At 37.8% G+C, this 19,229-nt stretch overlaps 1 protein-coding gene across 1 annotated transcript in view; it reads right to left on the minus strand.

The window, feature by feature from the left end:
* DDX10 (DEAD-box helicase 10) overlaps window positions 1-19,229 on the minus strand; it is a 188,665-nt gene that overhangs the window by 12,207 nt on the left and 157,229 nt on the right. Inside the window, exon 17 of the mRNA XM_062577456.1 lies at window positions 3,720-3,853. Within this exon, the coding sequence (XP_062433440.1) occupies window positions 3,720-3,853 (134 nt within the window). The remainder of the gene's footprint in view (window positions 1-3,719; window positions 3,854-19,229) is intronic.

Below are 19,229 nucleotides of genomic sequence, written 5' to 3' on the forward strand. Positions count from 1 at the left end.
TGACCTTTGCATTAGCAGTACCACACTCTAACTAACTGAGCTAAACTATGTGCCTTGGCTTCTCAGATTCGGGATCTGAAATACAATTTTTAGACAAATTAGTTTCCACACATGACTATGTTCCAAAGATCTATCCTTTAAAATTAATGATCCTTTGCAAAGCTCAAATCAAAGTTCCTAATTTGAAAAAAAAAAAAATTCATAACCAAAACCCTTCTGAGATTTAAGTTGCATTTCCAATACACAGATACAATGTAGACAGACAGTATTGCAACATGAAATTGTACTTTGTTCCAAAGTCACTTGCAAACATAGTCAAAACAACATATTTAAAGTGCACTTACTAAATTAAAATGTACTGTTTAAGATAAAACTAACTTACTACACATCTGAAAAGCCCTAATACATGGCAGGAAAAAATGTGTATCTCAAGATGGAATATATATACAGTTTATTTTTTCAGTTTGAATTTACTCTCTAGCCCAAATTACATTCAAGACTAATCTCTTGGAGGTAGGTAACCAAAATACTGCAAGCAGTGAAGCCTCCAAGAAAACATTCACTGAAAAAGCAATTAAAATGAGAACAAAACCAATAAAATAGAAAACCAAAAAGAACTAAAGTGTGTCTACAAGGCTTAAGTTTACATCAGTAAACGTGGCATACTGAAAAACAGAAGTCTGTTCCCACCTGTGATCTGCTGTGGTTGTAAAGGGAACACCGTGTGTTTAGTGGACAGAGCTCACGATAAGCCCGCAGGGGACCTGCATTTATTCCTGGACCCTGCCTATAAAAATCTTAACAACCTCCTTTGTAAGGTGCTTTGAGATTTGCTGATGAAAATACTTTATCAGAACTTATTACTATTAAACTCATGTTTTCCTGTTAAAGCTGAATTTTCTTTTCCATCCGACTTCACAGGAAGGGGAGGTAACCAAAGCCTTAGTCCTTCTGGGAGCCTTAACTTGCAGTGAGAGCTGCCACACTGACCCCAGGGGACAGACCAGCTACTTGCTCCAAAAAATCTACACGGATTAACACTGCCAAAAATCTGTCCAATTTGATCAACTTTTATTCTTAAAGCTTAGCAAATCTTGAGTCCAGCTGACATTTTAGGGGAAATAATTACATAAAGAGTGATGTCTGATTGCACTTAAAAAAAAAAAAAGAAAAAAAAAGAAAGGCAGAGGTGATCTCCCTCAGACTAATGGTTATTTCAATGACACTGGAAGTAAACCAGACAAAGCCAAAAATTTTAAATTGACTGTCCCCCTACTGTTTTCAAAATACTGGCTAACCAGTTATGCTAGAAACCATCGTATTGTCAAGACAGCTTTTCCTAGCTAAGGCTACAATTTAAAACAATGCTGAAACTTGTTTAAGAAATGTGCTACTAAAATACTACTTTTTTCCTACTCTTAGTAGTAATTAGGAAATGCCTGAGGTAACTAAACATTTAACAGTCCTATGACAACAGATTTCCTACACTCTGTTGCTGGTGACTCCTTGCCACCAGCTTACCAGTATTCCAGGAATCCTTTCCTGCAAAGTGATATACTAGTAAATGAGACAAGTGGTTCTGAGAGTCCATCCACCTACCTCAGCTTTACTTCAGACTTTCTCGGCAAACCCTTGGGTTTAGTCCTTCCAAGAAACAGACTGCAAATTACATCATCTGTTCATCTCTAGATGCCCTCTCTTCTCGTTCACCTACAGCAAAGCATTACTGCAGAGCTCAGCTCAGGCTTCACCCTCCCACGAGCAAAACGCAAGAACCTGTACTGCTACAGTCCTAGACGGACCAGCGTTAGCATCCTGAGATACTTCTCCTGGCGCCTTCATTAAGGATTCTGCATAAATCAGAATTCCAAAAAATCAAATTTCTGCTGGTTCTCACCCCAAAGGCAGCATCTGAACAAACAAACAGACATGGTCCCTTCCAATAAGATAAAGTTTTATAGAATCTCCAACTCTGAAATCCCTGCGTTATATGCAGGTTTTACTCATCACAACCTCATATATTAAAAAGACAACATTAACCATATTACTGATGTTATCTAGGAGAAGCCGAGAATAAAACTTCATCATATTAACCTTATTCCACTCCAAGCAATATAAAAATACCACTAGAGAGTGCATTTATCAAGTATAGACAGAGAGATTAGAACTTCAGTAACACAAAAAAAGCAAACAGCAAATCATCTTATGAAACCCTCATCAATAAATACTGAATCTTAACTTCATTAACATTGTTACTTTGCTTCCCCCATTAAAAGCTAATGGACACGCTCAAGCTGTCATAAATACAGCAGGAACTGGAAGAATCATGTTATACGATTGTGGATCTCTTTCTGCGCTTCTTTTTTATTAGTATTTATTTATTTATTTCATGTTGTGCACTCAGTTTTTACCTTCATTTTACTCTCATAGGAGTAGAGATACTCAACCAGCTCAGGGAAGTGAAAACAGAGGAAACAAATTCAGTCACAGTTACCCTCCTGCTCCCCCTGGCACTAAGAAGAGGCAATTTAGCGCAGCCCAGAAAAGGCAATGTATTTCCTCAGCCTTGTCGGTTCTGCTGACAAGCACATTGAGGACTGGGCTGGAGGGGACACAGTCACCAGCTTCTTTACTCAGGGTTATCCAGAGCTTAAATCCTTGTCGCAACACTCAGCCCCAGGTAGTGCCCCTACAACACGCAGTCACATCCCAGCTAATGACAATCTAGCCACTAAGACTTAGCTGATCAGACCTGAAAAGCAAGAGATCCTTATAGACTAGACCTCTAGAAGAGGGCAAAATAAAGATTTATACTCCCTTTTAACAGCACTAAGTGCCAGTATCTGTTTCCAGATCTGTTACACAACAGGCTGCTTATCAGAAACACATGGATAGCCTTCTTGTCGCTGTGAAGCGAATAACCACCACCTCATAGGACTTCACCTGGTGTCCTCTCACATTCCTGCAGTACGTGTTTAAGAAACACAGTATGTTGCCATCAGCTGCAGATCCTCATCCTCACCCTGTGCTCTTCTGTTACATGACAGGATACAAAATCTCCTCTTTTAAATAATTAAAAATACTGTTTTAAATTACAATAAAAAGCTTAGCATTGTTAATTTTATTATATATGTGCTTCTAACTCAGATTCCACTCCATTTGGGGTGTTGAAGAACCTGAACAACACTGAATCGTACAGCTTATCATGTTTCATCCGCCACAAATTCATTTAATATAGTGCAGTTACAGAGGACTCATCCAAATCTTTAATATTTTCCTTTCAAACAAAATCTGTAATGTGACAGTAGAGAAATGTATTTCTGAAACAAATGAAACCCTTAGGGAATTAGTCAAGACTTTTACATGCAGAATATTCTCATTGAGATACCTTCAACAGTGACTCAAAAATCTTGCTAATACATCTTCACTAAAGAAAATAATATCCTTAGCACAGATTTCTGTTCAGCACCTAGCCTGCAAACAAACTCTAAATATTAAACCCTTGGAGCAAGAAGACAACTGTAATGAATGTGCAAAATGTGTTTTGATAAAACAAGCATACTAACAGCTATAGTTCCTGTCCTTCCTTTAACAAGAGCTCAACTAGACCTCTTCCAGGGATAACCTCCGGAGAAGTAAGAGGATAGAAAAGAAATATAGCTTGATATGACACGGAGGAAAAAAAAAAAAAAAAAAAAAAAAAAAAAGCAAAAGCATACCTATAGCTGTCTTCGCTTTCTGAATCACGCTCTTGGTCAGAATCTTTGTATTTATCAGGATCTGGAAGAGTACTTGGATCAAATTCTTCTTCACTTCCACTGTGACCAAGGAAGGCCACTGTTTCCACTCCATCCTGTAATGTGACAAATGGAGAGTTACCAGACAAATACACAAGTCCACGTTACTGCCCACAACCCCATTAACAGGGGTGCCATCACCAAAACACCCTTGAAGAAAGCTCACAGATGTGCATTCAGATACTACTTTCCCAATCTTATCAACTTATATCTACCAAAGCTAAAAATGATTTTGGCAGTAACTAATCAATAGCCACCTGAGAGAAAGCACTCAAGTAGTATGAAACTTTACTGTTCCCCAGAAACGTGCTGGCAAAAAGAGATGAGCCTGAAGATACACTAATTCCCTGTATGGTGTACTTCACAAAATACTCTGATTTAAAACTCGGTCAGGTTTCCTTGCAGTTAAACAAAACACTGCTTAAGCTGAATTAACTGTTCTAAGGGAGTTTTGACCATCCACCACGGGTGATGCATGTTCTTTAGGCCTCCTCCAAGAACTCATCTCTTCTCTCCAGAGCTCCCCATCCCTCAGCACGTCTTGGAAAGGCTGCTGGAGCTGGCACATTTCACCAGGAGTGCTGGAATGCCTCACTAATTCCCTAACAAAGAGCGCAAGGAAGATACTTCTCCATAAAAGTCTGGATAATACAATAAGGCCAACTGCTTTTGCAGTGCTGAACTAATAGCAATGTTTCTGCAGATGTTACTCTTGCTAACAGGCACAAAGGAAGCAGACAGACTGAACAGCGTATGCAATCGTGTGGGTACACAAAGGGAAAAAAAAACAAACAAAAAGCTTACAGGCATTTCTAAGCACTACAAATCTTAGATCCATGCATTTTATATGGAAAAGAAAAACAAATGCAAAGAAACTTTAATTAAAGACATTGCTACCTTTTGTTTACATATCTAAACAACATACATATGGTTGAATTTCCAGAACAGTACCCATTTAAATAATTCATCATTCTACAAATAGTTTCACATCACTGATATTTCATTCTTCCTCTGTTCTTTCCTTTTCATCTATCTCCAGCCTAAGGCTCGAACAGTACACTGCAATTAGGTGCGCGCACAGCCTACCACAGTAAAAAAATCCTTTGTGCTTTCTCACACCAAAGGTCCCTTGTATGTTTAGATACACAGAGAGCAAGAGGCAAGAAGGTGTGGTGGGACAAGATTAGTCACCACTGCAGAGGTCCCTCATGCTCATGCCACGCTCCTCCAGGAGCATTTCCACAGTGCCTTAGAAGGTCACAGAGGCAGCACATAGAAGAAGGGTGTAAAAGACAGATTTGCAATCACAAGGTAGAAGAAAAGGATACTAAGCATGCATTTTGTTCTTGATTATTTTGAAATAGTAGTAAACTAGTAAAGGATGTCTGGGTATACAAAAATCACAAAAAGCATCAGCAGCAGCACTGTAAGCTACCTACGGTACTACAACCACTAACTGAAGAACATGTTGATTACCAGGAACTTCAGGTGCTCCTTCACCACAAAAATCACAAAAATAAAAAAGAAGAGGAAAGCCATCTGGAGTTAGACACTATTTTCTAGTTTACAAAAACACTATTCTCTAGTTCATCTCAAAGCATTACTAACTCAGTAGAATATTATTTTGGAAGTTACCTTCTTGTTGATGATTTCCACATCTGAAAAGAATTCTATGTGAAATTGTAGTTGATTTACATTCTTTTAAACATTAAAGATTTGCTCTTTACTTGTCTCTCTCACTGCCTCTATTCTTTCAATACAACTGGCACACACTGACTATATACTTGAAATAAAGAGAAACAGCATTCAAAGCTATGGTCTGAAAGAAAATAGTGTTTAAAATGTGTGTGTTAGACTGTACTACAGAATGATGTGATACTAGTATTTACTGACAGTCATTTCTGAAGACTTGGGCTATTCATTCATACCCTCAGTTACAGCAGTAAAATGTTGACATTGCACTGTCTCCTAAGTTTTTTCATTTACACACACACATGTAAGGCAATTAAACATACACTGACGAGAACTTAGCTTTTATTACACATTCATAGTCATTCTAGGGAATTTGCAGATCTCTGGTCAAGGCAATACCTGTAGTTAGGTAAATACTAAAACAAATAATTGGTAAAAATACCTCTTTAGTTCACCAGGAATCACGAGGTGGTTTTCCTTTTAAGTATTGCTTGTTACATATTCATTAAAGTATTTGCAAGTCCCTGAAATTGTCAAAAACTTTAAAGTGAACATTTATCATCCACAGTTGAACAATAAAAACTCATTATTTTTCACTCTTGCTTCAAGTTTATATCAGCCAGTCAGGAAGGAGAAATATTATGACTGAATTTCACACTACTCCCCAAAAGAACTGGAGCAAAAAAGTCAAAGACGTCACTCCATATAATAAACACTTGTAAAAATTCTTCACAGAAAACTCAGAAATAGGATATAATTTACAGAATCAGGACTGGCTCCTTCCTATGGCAATCACTACCAAAGAAGAGATTAACCGAAGAACAGATTTTGGCCTTCTGTAGCTGAAGTCTGAAGCAAGAGACAACGCTCTTCAGACAAGCGACCGTAAAGTTCTACCACGGAAGGAAACATGTTCACATACCAAATCAGGCCGGTCAGGAAAACAGGACGTGGTGCCACTTATCTCACTGCTTTCATTCTGCCAAGGGGCAGAACAAGCTTCCTCTTTTATTACGGCCCGTGTATTTTGCGATCTAGCTCTAGCGCAGGCACTTTGCACGAAGACTTTCAGTTTGGATGCGGCACTGACGTGAAAACATTTCCGCACTCACACTGCATCCCTCCGAGACATAAGCGGATTCTTTCTACGCAAACTCAAAACTCCAGGAAAGTTCAGCAAAGCTGCCACGCTGGAGTGGTGGGAAAGCTTCCCGCCACCAGCTCTCCACATGGCACCGGCCCAGCAGTGATCACCTTCCCGATTTTAGATATTTTAGAAATGCATAGAAAAATGAGGCCAGCAGGGCAGGTTCCTCTACAGAGTTTCTGTCCTGCTTCAAGCCAGAATAACACGAGCTCAACTTCTGCTCATCTTTGTTACGAGTTGTAACAACAGCTTTCCTGCTTTCTAAAGAAGTCTGAACAGCTGATGTAGCTCAGGTGAACATGTCAGGCAGGCTAACAGAAGCTTTAAATGAAAAAAACTGATGGATCTTTTTAAGTAGACAGACGCTCGAGGGACTACAATTTTCCAAATAGTGGAATGATGTCTCACTTCTAGTAGGCATTAGACATTCAGGTGAAAAGTATCTATTATAGTGAGATAAAAAGGGAAGGCAAAAAAAAAAAAAAAAAACATACCATGAAAGACTGTACATACATAAAAGATGTTGTATTTTACAGGATTTAATTAACAGAATCACATATAACATAGGTATTTAAATTACAGCTAATTTAATTTAATAGGTATTTATTTTTTATCTGATAACATTTTCTTGAGTTGTACTTCCTATGTCCAAACCCTTAAGCAAGTCATGAGTTCCTAGCAAGCAGGTTGAAGGGAGAAAGAACTGTTTCAGCACTGTCAATTCTGCCCACAGTACTTTACGTAAAGCTCAGTAGTGGAATATTTCTGATCAATTAAAAGTCTGAGGTTTGTTTAGAAGTTGATAGGACTTTATTTGAGTCTGATAACAGTCAAGCTTATGAAATAATAAAACTTTCAGCTCCTTTTGAGATATGTCACTTTTAGCTTTTGATAATAATGCATGTGGCATCTCTTAGTAGGTGATAATGTTTTTGATTTTAACATTAAACAAAGGTAAGCTTTAAATATTGTTAATAAGTTACTCCTTGTACGTACACAACTTTTTAAAATTTAGCATATTAAGGTTCACGTAAAAGGATACTTAAAAGTATAACTTTTCATAGTACAAGTATGAAAAGAATAGCTTTTTATAAACTGATGGCATTCCAAATTTTATCATTTTTTCTCTTTTTGACAATTATTTTTCACATAAAAGTGAGAGGTGTTTTTGCACCATTTTTGTGATGGAACATATTCACGAAGAGAAACATGTTGGAGCATTTCCTCAAAGCCATCAGATGTTGAATTCACCTGATCTCCTGTGGAGGGGTCATAACCTGATCCCTTAATCCAGAGTACTTTGTCCCCAGCTGATACTTTGTTGCTCCCGTATATGGTCACCTACACTGCCCCACGGGAATACAGCTATTCTGGTGGTTCACAAACAGAAACACAGCCGTTCTTGTAGCTGAGATCCGACAGTCGCTTGGAAGAGCAAGCCTTAGACTGATACTGGATACCGACTGGGAGCCAGTGGAGCAAACTGAGTGCAGATCTGATGAACAAGGAGCTGCCTAAACCACACACAAACTGGGCAACCACACTGCATACTATCTAAAGCTCATCAATAGCCTTCAAATCCAGCTCCACCTAATCTGAATTAACAGTCCTGCCTGGAGGTGACAAACACATACAGCATCATTCCACTGAGGCAAGGATCTAGCTAAGATCATTTTTTCTCGTAAGTCCAAAGGAGAAAGGCTACCCTTCTAAGATGCATGCAGTAACGTTTAATGCTGGTCTTCCTGAACTGTGACCAAGTCACGTGAGTTTTCTCCCCATTGCCTTTTAACTTTTGTCATCTGCATCAAAATCATCTTGAACATTAATTCTAACAGGTGACAGCCACTTCCATTTTGGAATTGGTCTTCTCTCTTCCTTCTAGGCTTCTTCTTCTTATTGGTAGGTAGTAAGAGGAAGCAGTGTACAAAAGGGTAGGAAGAGCAGCAGACATCTGTTGTTGCAGGACTTACTAACATAATAAATAAACATAATAAATCCATGTAGAGAAAGATTTTATCGTGCCTAACACTTTATCTGTGACCTATGCAACGGTAAATTTTAATCTAAAAAGATCTCTCTGCAAAAGAGATTCCCATGAACAAAGAGCCATTCTGAATACATAAACAGTATTACTAACTTAATTATTATATACCTGTATCTTACAGCCAGTGCAATCAGTACAATGTAGTTTGAAATAATTATTTTAAATCAGGTACACAGGATTTTACAGTCTTCAGTGAAAAGGTATTTAAAGAAGCAGAGCATTAGAAATCTGACTGGGATAGAAGGTGGTTTAAGCTTTCATTTGCAGAGGCTATAGAGTATCCAATTATTGGAGGACATAGGAAAGTGCACTCTTACTTTAGGCCGAGCTCTCTACTGCCACAAGCAACCACACCATTCGATCAATCACCCTCATGCTTTTATTGAACTGCATCTCAGAACCAGTTAGTTTTCTTCCATCACTCACATGCGAATGCTTTCAAAAAGTCAGTCATACAGTGATTAGAAATCCCTTTTTAATTTTAAGCCTGCTTTGGCTCATACTTAGCTTATACCCATTTGTTCTTCAGCCAAAAATACAAGGTGAAGCTCCTGGGGAGTTCCACCCTATATTTTCACTGATCGAGAAGGATTTGAGAGTGCACTTCCATATTATAAAAATGGCGTGGATTAGGATGGGACTTTCAAAATCTCCCTCAGCAACAATTTACAATTTGCTGTACTTGCAATTACAAACTCTTGTGAACCTCAAGATCAAATTCTGAGAATTTCTGAGAAAACTACCACAGACTTTTTCCCCAGCTTATTTGTTCTTATCAGCATTGAATTTGTAATGGCTACATCTCATAATTAGACCTAATGCTTTAAATTCTTTACTTTACTCCTAAAAGCCCTACATGGGATACTTATTGTAAATACAAGATGTCTTAAATGGTTACTGGCTACAACTGTCAATGCAATTACAATAGAAGGGCAGCCTAATGCAATTCTGATGTTAAAAGTCAGGAAAAATAGTTATACTGTTAACTTAAACATAACTCATGTTACAGATGCGAAAATACAACTTAAACAAGAGAAAATGAAGGTAGCATTGGAAGTAAAATACAGAATAGAATATATAAAAATTTGACAAACAAAAGGGCTTATCCTACTGCATAAAATAGCCTTGATTTTAGAGAGGGATAGTTTACAGATTTACACAGAAGTGCAAATTAATAATCCCAGTGTAACAAAATAAGAACACAGCTACACAGCTTCTTTATTTGCCATAAAGGATTAAGCCTAGGAAGTTTAGTACCATAAGCAGATCTCTGGCATCTGAGCTAATAGAGTAAAAGCTTAATCTTTGGAAAAGTACAAGAGCTCCAGTATCTGGACACAGACGCTACCATGCATACCAAATCACTATCTGAATAAAAATGATTCAAAACATTTAACAAACACAAAAGCTCCAAAATGGAAGAGTCCAAACAATTTTTAATCTGAAATCTTTCTAATACTGGATTGTCAAGTATTATTTTGTTTGCAAGGGAGCAAGTACTACAGGATCTTTTTTTTTTCTTTTTTTCTCCTGTGCCTTATAAAAAAATAAGTAAAAAGACCTGGGAGAATCAAACATGTCAAAAACGTGCCCAAAGGTCTAAGGGCCACTCACAAAAAATAAAAATGACATCCTTGAACACTGTTTTTAAATTTATATTCTACCCATGTAATCCTTGAACTGTCTCTTTACATTCCCCTCCTCTCTCTTTCTCTTTACTTTTAGGTTCACAGCAGTCATGGCTGTCAGCCCACATACAGAAAGTAATTCTCCAAAGTACTCTCCGTGTTCAAACATTCAGCACATCAGTCGTCTCCAGGGAACCTCTACACATGCCCACTGGGACAGTCCCTACAGGAGAGAATTTTCTTTATATCACTTTACAGTGCTTTTGAAGGAGACAGAAGAAACTGCATTCTGCCCCGCTACGCAGCAGAAGTACCCTCTGGCCAGGACTACACGGTACAGATTGAAAGCAAAGATCATCTTTGTGTAGCAGCTGGTATATTTTTCTTGAATGAACAGATCAGCAGCAGCATTTAACACAAAATAATCAAAACAGAAACCCTGTAAGTCACGTAATTCCTTAAAACTAGTTCTGCTCTTTTTCTTGAAACAACTGATTTGTATTCAGTGAATGAGAGAAAGAACAATACTGGCACCATCCACTGCATAACGTTTCCCGTGATGGCAAGACTTCGTATTTTCACTGTACTGGGCAAGTCATGTACTCTAAACACTGGGTGAAATATATATGTAAAGGAGCATGTTTACAAGGAGCAAAAATATGAATTAAATGAATTCCCTACATTTACTTGAAATACTGCAATTTATTTCAGCTGCTACTGGTATTTCTACACACAAAACTTAGAAAAAGAAACATAATAAGAAGTATTGCTGCTCATGGTACTGACTCAATTGGGCACTGCGGGAATGAGAAGCAAGCCCGCATTCATCAGGACCCATTCAGCAGCAGCAACAGTTTCCTGACTGTAAATAAGTAAGATACTGCCTAACTGAGGCTTATTCACCTGTGAAAAGCTGCACATTTGAGAGTCATTTATTATTAATTGTTTTGTTGTAGAATCCAAGTTCCCAAACCATGGATCCCGTTCTATTTTGTGTTGTAAAACACAAAATGTGCAAAAAAATATATAAAAAATAAAAAATAAAAATAAAACAGTTCCAGGCCCAAAGAGCGTCTGGGTTACCTAGCAGGCTAGTGAGACTAGACGAACACAGCCCGAGAAGTACACGGAGGGGAGCTGCACAGCACATCGGGCAGCCTGCCTTTCCTATTCCCACGGGCGTCCTTGCAAGGGGATCCTGAATGGAGAACTGGGAAAAGCTTCCGGGCAGCCCGGCAGCCATCCACGGGCAGCTTTTGTTAAGCGAGAGGAAAACCCGAGACAAGAAGAAAAAAAACAGAGTTTGAAAAGTGAGCGAGCGGGTGATACGGGGTGAGAACTAAACTCTTGACACCAGCCGAGTGCTGACAGGCCATGAAGGATGCCGAGCGCTAGGGGCCCGTAGAGAGACCCAGAGAGCGGTAACTCCGCAGCAGCATCTTGAATACATATGAATGGAGCAAAATGGCATTCACAAAGGAAGGTGGAAAGGACGCCGCAGAAGTCGACACAGAAAATGACAACATCCCTTGATGACAGTTTTATCCATGTGATTGAAAAGGACAGTCATGCCTTAGAAATGTCAAATGGGAAGAAAAAGAGAGATATACATGAGGCAAGATCTTTTAGATCTACTAATTGAAAGAAACACAATTTTCCCATCTAGAATTTTTTTAAAAGGCAACTTGAAAGCAAAATACAAGTTAAAAATAATTGCTGAGAGTTACTGTTGTTCAGGGAATTCGAGATAAATGAAATAGCATGTGTGCAATAGAGCCTGGCACATTATTAAGGTACAGGGAGAAGCAACATAATGATTCTCTTTTGGGAAAGAGATAGAGATCATGTAATTTATCATCTGTGGAAAATAAAGGGACAAAAGGGCGATTAAGAAACATTTAGATATGCAGTGATCAAAGACAATACTAAAGGCTTAAGTGAGAGACAGTGATGATACCCACAATGAGCAAGAAAGAAGATACCAGAGAAGGTATAATTTTTTTCTTGAGAATTGCCTAATCCATGAAACATCAGAGAAATGGGCTAAGATTTGAATATCGACATAAAAATAGAGCTGGAGTAAAGAGACAGAACTGCAACTCATTAGCACAGAAATTAATTTGTGTTCAAGGATGAGATTTCTCCATTGATATGGAGGAGAGGGAAAAAAGGAAAAGGCAAGGAGACTGAAGATTACGATATTCCTGCAATTCTGAAGGAGAAATTACTAAAGATGATAAAGACCAAAAGTTAGAGTAGACACACACAACTGCCACCGGTGCAGATACCATGGAGAGGCCAAGTGAACAGCCAGTGAGTAAGAAGAAGCCTGATTAACATCAGGGCTCTCGGTGAGCAGGATCCATGGAAGAGTGCAAAAACGTTCGAAACAATGCAGCGAGGGGGAAAAAAGAAGCAAAACTCTAGACAACTTTCCATCAAAAGTCCAAGCATCTGCCCAACAATATTTATCAGTGGTGCCCATACGCAATGAACCATTAAGGAAATCACAACATATTGCATCTAACAAAAGTCTTCTGGTTTTTGTACCATTAAAATATTTTAATATATTTCCAGTGATTAACAACTTCAGTTTCCAGTATTTGAAACAGAAGCAGTAAAGAAATATTAAGAGTAGAAAATCTGGCGCTCATCTGAATATGTAATTTGCATATAATAGATTTCTGACCAATTTTTCTCCACCCCCCAAAAGGCTCCTAACCAGTATTTGCAGCAAATCAGTCTCAAACATGTTACAGATATTGAAACCATCTTTATAAATTTTAACCTAGGAAATTGCCATTTTCAGCTAGGGACGTATTATGCCTCTCACTTGCTCATTCACTTGCCTGTTCATTTCAGCAACATCTGAAAAATCTTTATATTGCATAAATAATGTATTATATCCATAACAGCAGGATATAGTACACTGCATGATTGATTACCTTGGCATTTAGCTCTTGTGAGAATAGCTATTGTGAAACATGGCTGTATTGAATGCCCAGAAAATTACATTTTGGTAAAACTGTCTGAGTGATCAAACTTAGGTACGGTTAGACAAAATGTTATTAACTTTGCACAGACAGGTACTAACTTTACCGTTCCATACTGTACCAAAACAATGCCACTTTGCATTTGTTTCTTGAGAATTTAGAGACAGTAAAAATAAGGTGGACCAATTTAAATTAGTGATTAAAATCTCTAATTATAATCATGATTAAAATCAGCAAACATTTAATTCACACTTTAAGTAACCCACATAAGGGAAGTAAGGCTATTTTTTACTGGCTTTTATACAGATTTTGATATTATTTTAAGCTACCTCGCATTTATTTAAGTAATTTTATAGCTTAATACAGATCTATTTAAAGTTTCAGTATTTCCTTTTCCATTTTGTTAGCAAATTGTAAATCTGCCATTGCTTATTTATTAAATGATTAATTTTTTAATCCTGGTTAGTGTCAAGTTGACTTTTATTCCATCTGAGACTGAAACAGATTTCAAGTCAAACTTTCGTTATAATATATATATATATATATCATGTATATCATCTTAAAAGTGTTATTAAAATGATTAATACAAAAAAATAGAACCATCGTAAATATAACAGATGCACAGAAAAAAAAATAGATTTATCCAAACAGGTTCTGTACTTTAAACTAACATTTATTAAGGTATACATTCTCTGGTGTTAACTAATAACTTTTATGGCCTCTGAGCACTCCATGTTACAAGATTTTGGTATAGCTAATATTCTCAGACCTAATTTCTCTTCACCGAATGAAGAAAGCAAGGATAAACAATGATTTCCAATTCTTCAACTTCTAATACAGTTTTCAACTTCAAATTAACTATACATTGAATTGAACCAATCAAATACATTTAAATTTTAAATATGACCGTTACTTCTGACTGTTGAAAGGAAGCTATTGCTATGAAAACACAATTTTGGAACAGTTCTCTAAATCATGGAACTTAATCAACAACTACGTTTATTGCTTAAATTGTTTATTTTTACATTATTTTAGTAGATTCTGGGTAGATCGTTCCTTATTACTTTTATTTTACCTAATATTTTAAGTTCTCATGAAGAAAGAAATGTATTTAACTTAAATTGTGTATTTAAAGAACTGTTTTGATCTTTTTACTAAGCTGTTACTTTCATCTACCATGTTCCTAGTAAGTGTAAGACACAATTTGGGCTTGATGGCATTTTTTTTCCAAACCTTCTTCCCCCAAATACTTGCAACATGCATACAAAATGTCAAGGGGAGCAAGAGCAAGATGGGTAAATGTTAATCTCATTTATTTAAAAATAAACCATAGCATGTTTAGAAAGCTGTCACAAAAAGTAATTTTATCCTAACTTCACCACTCATTTTGAACTCCAGTGCAAACAGCTGATTTGCTCTGCTGACTTGGTGTTATACAATCTGCTTGCAACCATACTTTGCTGCACATTTCAGTAAATACTGAAAATAGAAACAGCTAACTGAAAACAAGATCTATTGGTTTGGATGTAGCCATATTGTAAGTTCTTATTAATTTGCTGGCCACAACAGATATAAAAGCATATATTTAGAGCACCCTAATGGGACTCCACCAGAAACAGAATGTAGTATGGACCCATGGCATAACACGATGGAAACTACTGTCCTTACCAGAAATACATACAGCCCACTAAATAAAAATAAAAACACATATCTGACTGCCACAATATGCTATATATTATTCATGAGCTCAGGCAGTTGGTTATTCTGCAAAATCTAAGCTCTAATCTTCCCTATGGTATCATCTTCCAGAATCTTTGCTTATTTAAAATTAATAGAATTAATTAACTCTAGACTTCAGATTTGTCAAAGAAGCTCAAAGACATGAACTAGGTAAATTGATGTAGCAGTAACTTCTTGGGACTGACAGCAACGGGATGCAGACCACACCACTAATCTCAGCACGCTGATAATTCCAGACCCACACACAGCTACTGCCAAATGCTCACTCACAGCAGTTCCCACAAATCAGCCAGGGAATGGACTTGTTCCATAACCCGAACCATGTCTCATACCCTCCTTGACAGGGTATTTCCAGTGCTGCTATGGAGGCCTCTGACACACGCTGCAAAGCAAATGTGTCAACAGACAACCTACAAGATTTGTAGAAAACCAGGGCTGGTGGTCACCTCCTCCATCCCCCTCCTCCTCAGGGAATAAGCTACAGCTAGAACATTCCTAGCCCAATATCTAAAGTCTTCGGTGATGAGGAAAGCACAATCTCCTTACGTGGCTTATTTCAGTATTTAGTTCATCATACCCTTGGACCATTACTTCTAAAACCTATACTGATCTTCCCTTTCACAAACCTGTTACTTTTTGCCCCATAGCCAATGAGCTATCTATCTATCCTCAATTTCTCTTCTCTAGATCAGGCCTACAAACGTACAGTTCACAAGCCGGGACACAGTTGTCAAGGTAGCTCTTTTGGTCTGCTGAGAACGATGCACAGTTGTCCCATTCAGGGACGAGAAGACCCTGCAAGACTACCTACTGGGCAGCTCACCAGGAAAGCACATTTGGCTCCTGTTCAGTGGATAAACACCCTGTGGTGCCCAAGTCAACCAAGCAGCACATGCAACCTCGGCAGCCCTAGCAGGCTGCCTGGGCACAGGCACCAGCCTGTCTTCTCCACTTTGTGCTAGTGGAAAGCAGGAGGGACCTGGAAAGACAAAGAATATGATGGGAGCGTACAGGGAGGAGCGCGGCAAAGCGGAAGACGAAGAAGCAAGCAAAGCATGAAAGCAGAGCGCGCGGGAGAACGGCTGTAGGAAGGAGGATGGTGCAATATGCTGTGGGTTATTAACGGTCCTGGGCTATTAACTACTCATTTAAGCTGGGTACCCCTGCTTGAAGCAGAACCGTGCAACTCCTTCAATCTTTGGGGAGCACTGAAAGCCTGGACACAGCATAAAATATGTAAAATACACAACAAATAATGGAGGAGACTCCATATTATTTGTCTTCATGCTGAACACATTCAAGTTATACAGTAACTTGAAACGAAACCTTCACAGAAGTGTTTGGCTTCTGCGCCAGTACAGTTAAATCTGAGCACCCTGCAAGCAAATCTAAGACCAGTTTGCCAGGCAGCACTGACGGTCCCAGCTACATCCCATCGCTAGGTACCAAACTCACAGACGTACACCTCCACGGGCCGTGCTATATGTCCCCCTACTGAAGCACATGTGCAATTTACTGCCTCTCTCTCTATAGGTCCCACTGAAGTAATTACGGGATTCAAATAATAGTCCACTCAATGCATTGGCTGTCAAGATGGCACTATAACCAGTAATTCCTGTTTCTAAGGCAAATCACTATTTCTTAAGCCAAGAAAAAATAACAATCATAACAACCATATCGGTTAAAAGGTTTTACCACTGCAGAAATAAACATTTAGAAATCTTTCCTGAACAGCCTAAGGCAGACACATAGGATTTACTATAGAGTCTTACTGGTATTTCCTTTAAATCCTTTCTTAAGTTGAATTTGTGTCTTAGACCCTACAAAACTGCAAAATGGATTTGTTAAAAAGGCAATTAGAAGACACTGATATCTACTGTTTTAATCTCAAAAATGATCTAAAATTAGTAACTATAAAATTTCCCATACATGAAAATTGCATTCAATTGCCACTTTCTCTAACACTTGTCATACAATTTCCTAGATATACATAATTTCTTAAACTCTTGAATTGTCTAATACCTAAAATTGCAGATGAAATTTTTTTTTGCTTCAAAAACTTTTTCATCTGTTATGTTAAACAAATGAAAACCCTTTAAATATGACCTTGAAACAATCTTTAACATTAATACAATTTTAAAGACTTAGTATTATTTCTCCATTTGAGAAATGATGGAGTTAGGTGTCTGGCCCTCTTTATATAAAGCCCCACATCTTTGTAAATGGAATAGTTAATCTTGAAAATAATATTTTTGTTTTCTTCAGGACCACTATTCCTCACAGTAGACAAGTTTAGAATTTCAGCTTTATAAAGTCACTAAAATCATTTCTTCCTCAGAAGAGCTACCTGATTATAAAATCAGGTTATGATTTGCTTGTATCTGCAAATCTATCTTTTCACACACATAACTTAAATGTATTAAGCTTCCTTTTCAAGTTCTTGCAGTTCCACAATATTTTTAAGATATAATTTAATGATCTATATAAAATAAATAAATCATTTGTTATATCAAATTCTATTTGACATACAATATTAGCACAGAGAACATTTGCTAGAGGTACTGTTAAGTGAAAATCCTTACTATATTATGCATGACTCCCCAAAGCACTGAGTACATAATATCCATCATGAAATTCAGAATATATAAGTAAATTTAGAAAGACGTACATTCAGACCAGTGATCAGCATTCTGACATCTTCAGTTATGAGTTTAATTAAACTTATTTTTTATATTAAATCCATTTTTATTAAATAGGCAGAGAATCATGTTTTAACTTTTTAGTTATGCATATTGTATAAGAAGGTTATTTGTAAATGTCTTTTCTTAAAAAGATATCCTAATTCAAGTCATCTTTCCGTAAGTTCTCTTTACAATTCTGGCAACACCAGTGAACATAATCTACTTCTCTGCAATCTTCAGCCATCTCACCAGCAATCTATTTCAACACAGATACCTCTGTATGCGAAGATAAGCTGATAAATGAGATGTTTGGATTAAACATAAAGTGGGTTATTTTTCTGACAGAGATAAATTATTTAAAAAACAAACAAACATACAAACAAGAGATTCCCAGGCACCTCAGATACACCAGAATAACCCTAGGATTCAAAAAATTCCCATTCTTTATTACCTTTTACCACTAAAGAGAATGAGACCTAATTCTCTCTCCATTTTCCACATGCTACATCACATTTCAGGAATCTTTATAATTTCCTGGTATTACAAATAAGGAATACAAAGATACATCTAGATGAAGGTCAGCCATAACTGCTTCAAATGTCTGCTTGCTCTCAGAAGTTGCGTCTTCCACAGAAGAGATGACAGATTCGCATGGAAAGCAGCTCTTTAAACCATCAACTACCCACTCAGCATATAAAAGCCAAATGCTTTGATTCTGGATTGTGTCACGGGGTTGTGCTGTAACCCGTGATGGGTTCAGGTTGACCTCAACCATCTCTATTGTGAAGGTGGAAACTCCACAAGAAAGGTGGCTTCCCCACCGCAGGAAGAAGCGACCGGTTCCTCCAGCTGACCCCACCAGTGTGTGCAGCTTTTCCTCCCCACCTTGCATTTTCTCTGATACCTTGTAGCTCTAAGAAGTCCCTTTGCTTAGCCCACCAGCATCACATCCATTTAAGCTACACAGTCAACTATATTTTACCCCGGTATTAAGCGTCCAAAGATGAAAACAGCCCCTAATTCCACAGAAGGTCCACAGTGAAGGGGTTCGCACGCAGTGCTGATTGAGCATTATATACAGTGTTAGCCTGTACACGGTCAGACACCCAAAGTTCTTTGCTAAACGAGGAAAGTTGTCAATGTCAGCTAAAAGCTAAAGCCAGGATCGTGGCCTCTGAGCACAGTGGCTCACTCGCCTAACAAAGAGCAGCCAAGAATTTAGCAAATCTCCCTCTAAAGTTTCCCTGGAAAATTAACAATTTCAACAACGAGTCTCAAGCAAGAAATGAAACCTGGATAACTAGCCCAGTGCATTACCAACAGCAAATAGTACCTCTGAAACAACAAATGAAGCCCAGCTTAAAACAATCAACATTTTGAGCTTCAGGAAATCTATGAGAATGGTATACTCTGTCTGGGGCACAGGAGTTCTTACCATTACGGTGCTTTTCTTTAAAGAAGACTGTTTATGCATTTGTCAAGAAATAGTTTTATTAATAAAGCC

Source organism: Rhea pennata, chromosome 1 (genome assembly GCF_028389875.1).
Source record: "Rhea pennata isolate bPtePen1 chromosome 1, bPtePen1.pri, whole genome shotgun sequence".
NCBI lineage: Eukaryota > Metazoa > Chordata > Aves > Rheiformes > Rheidae > Rhea > Rhea pennata.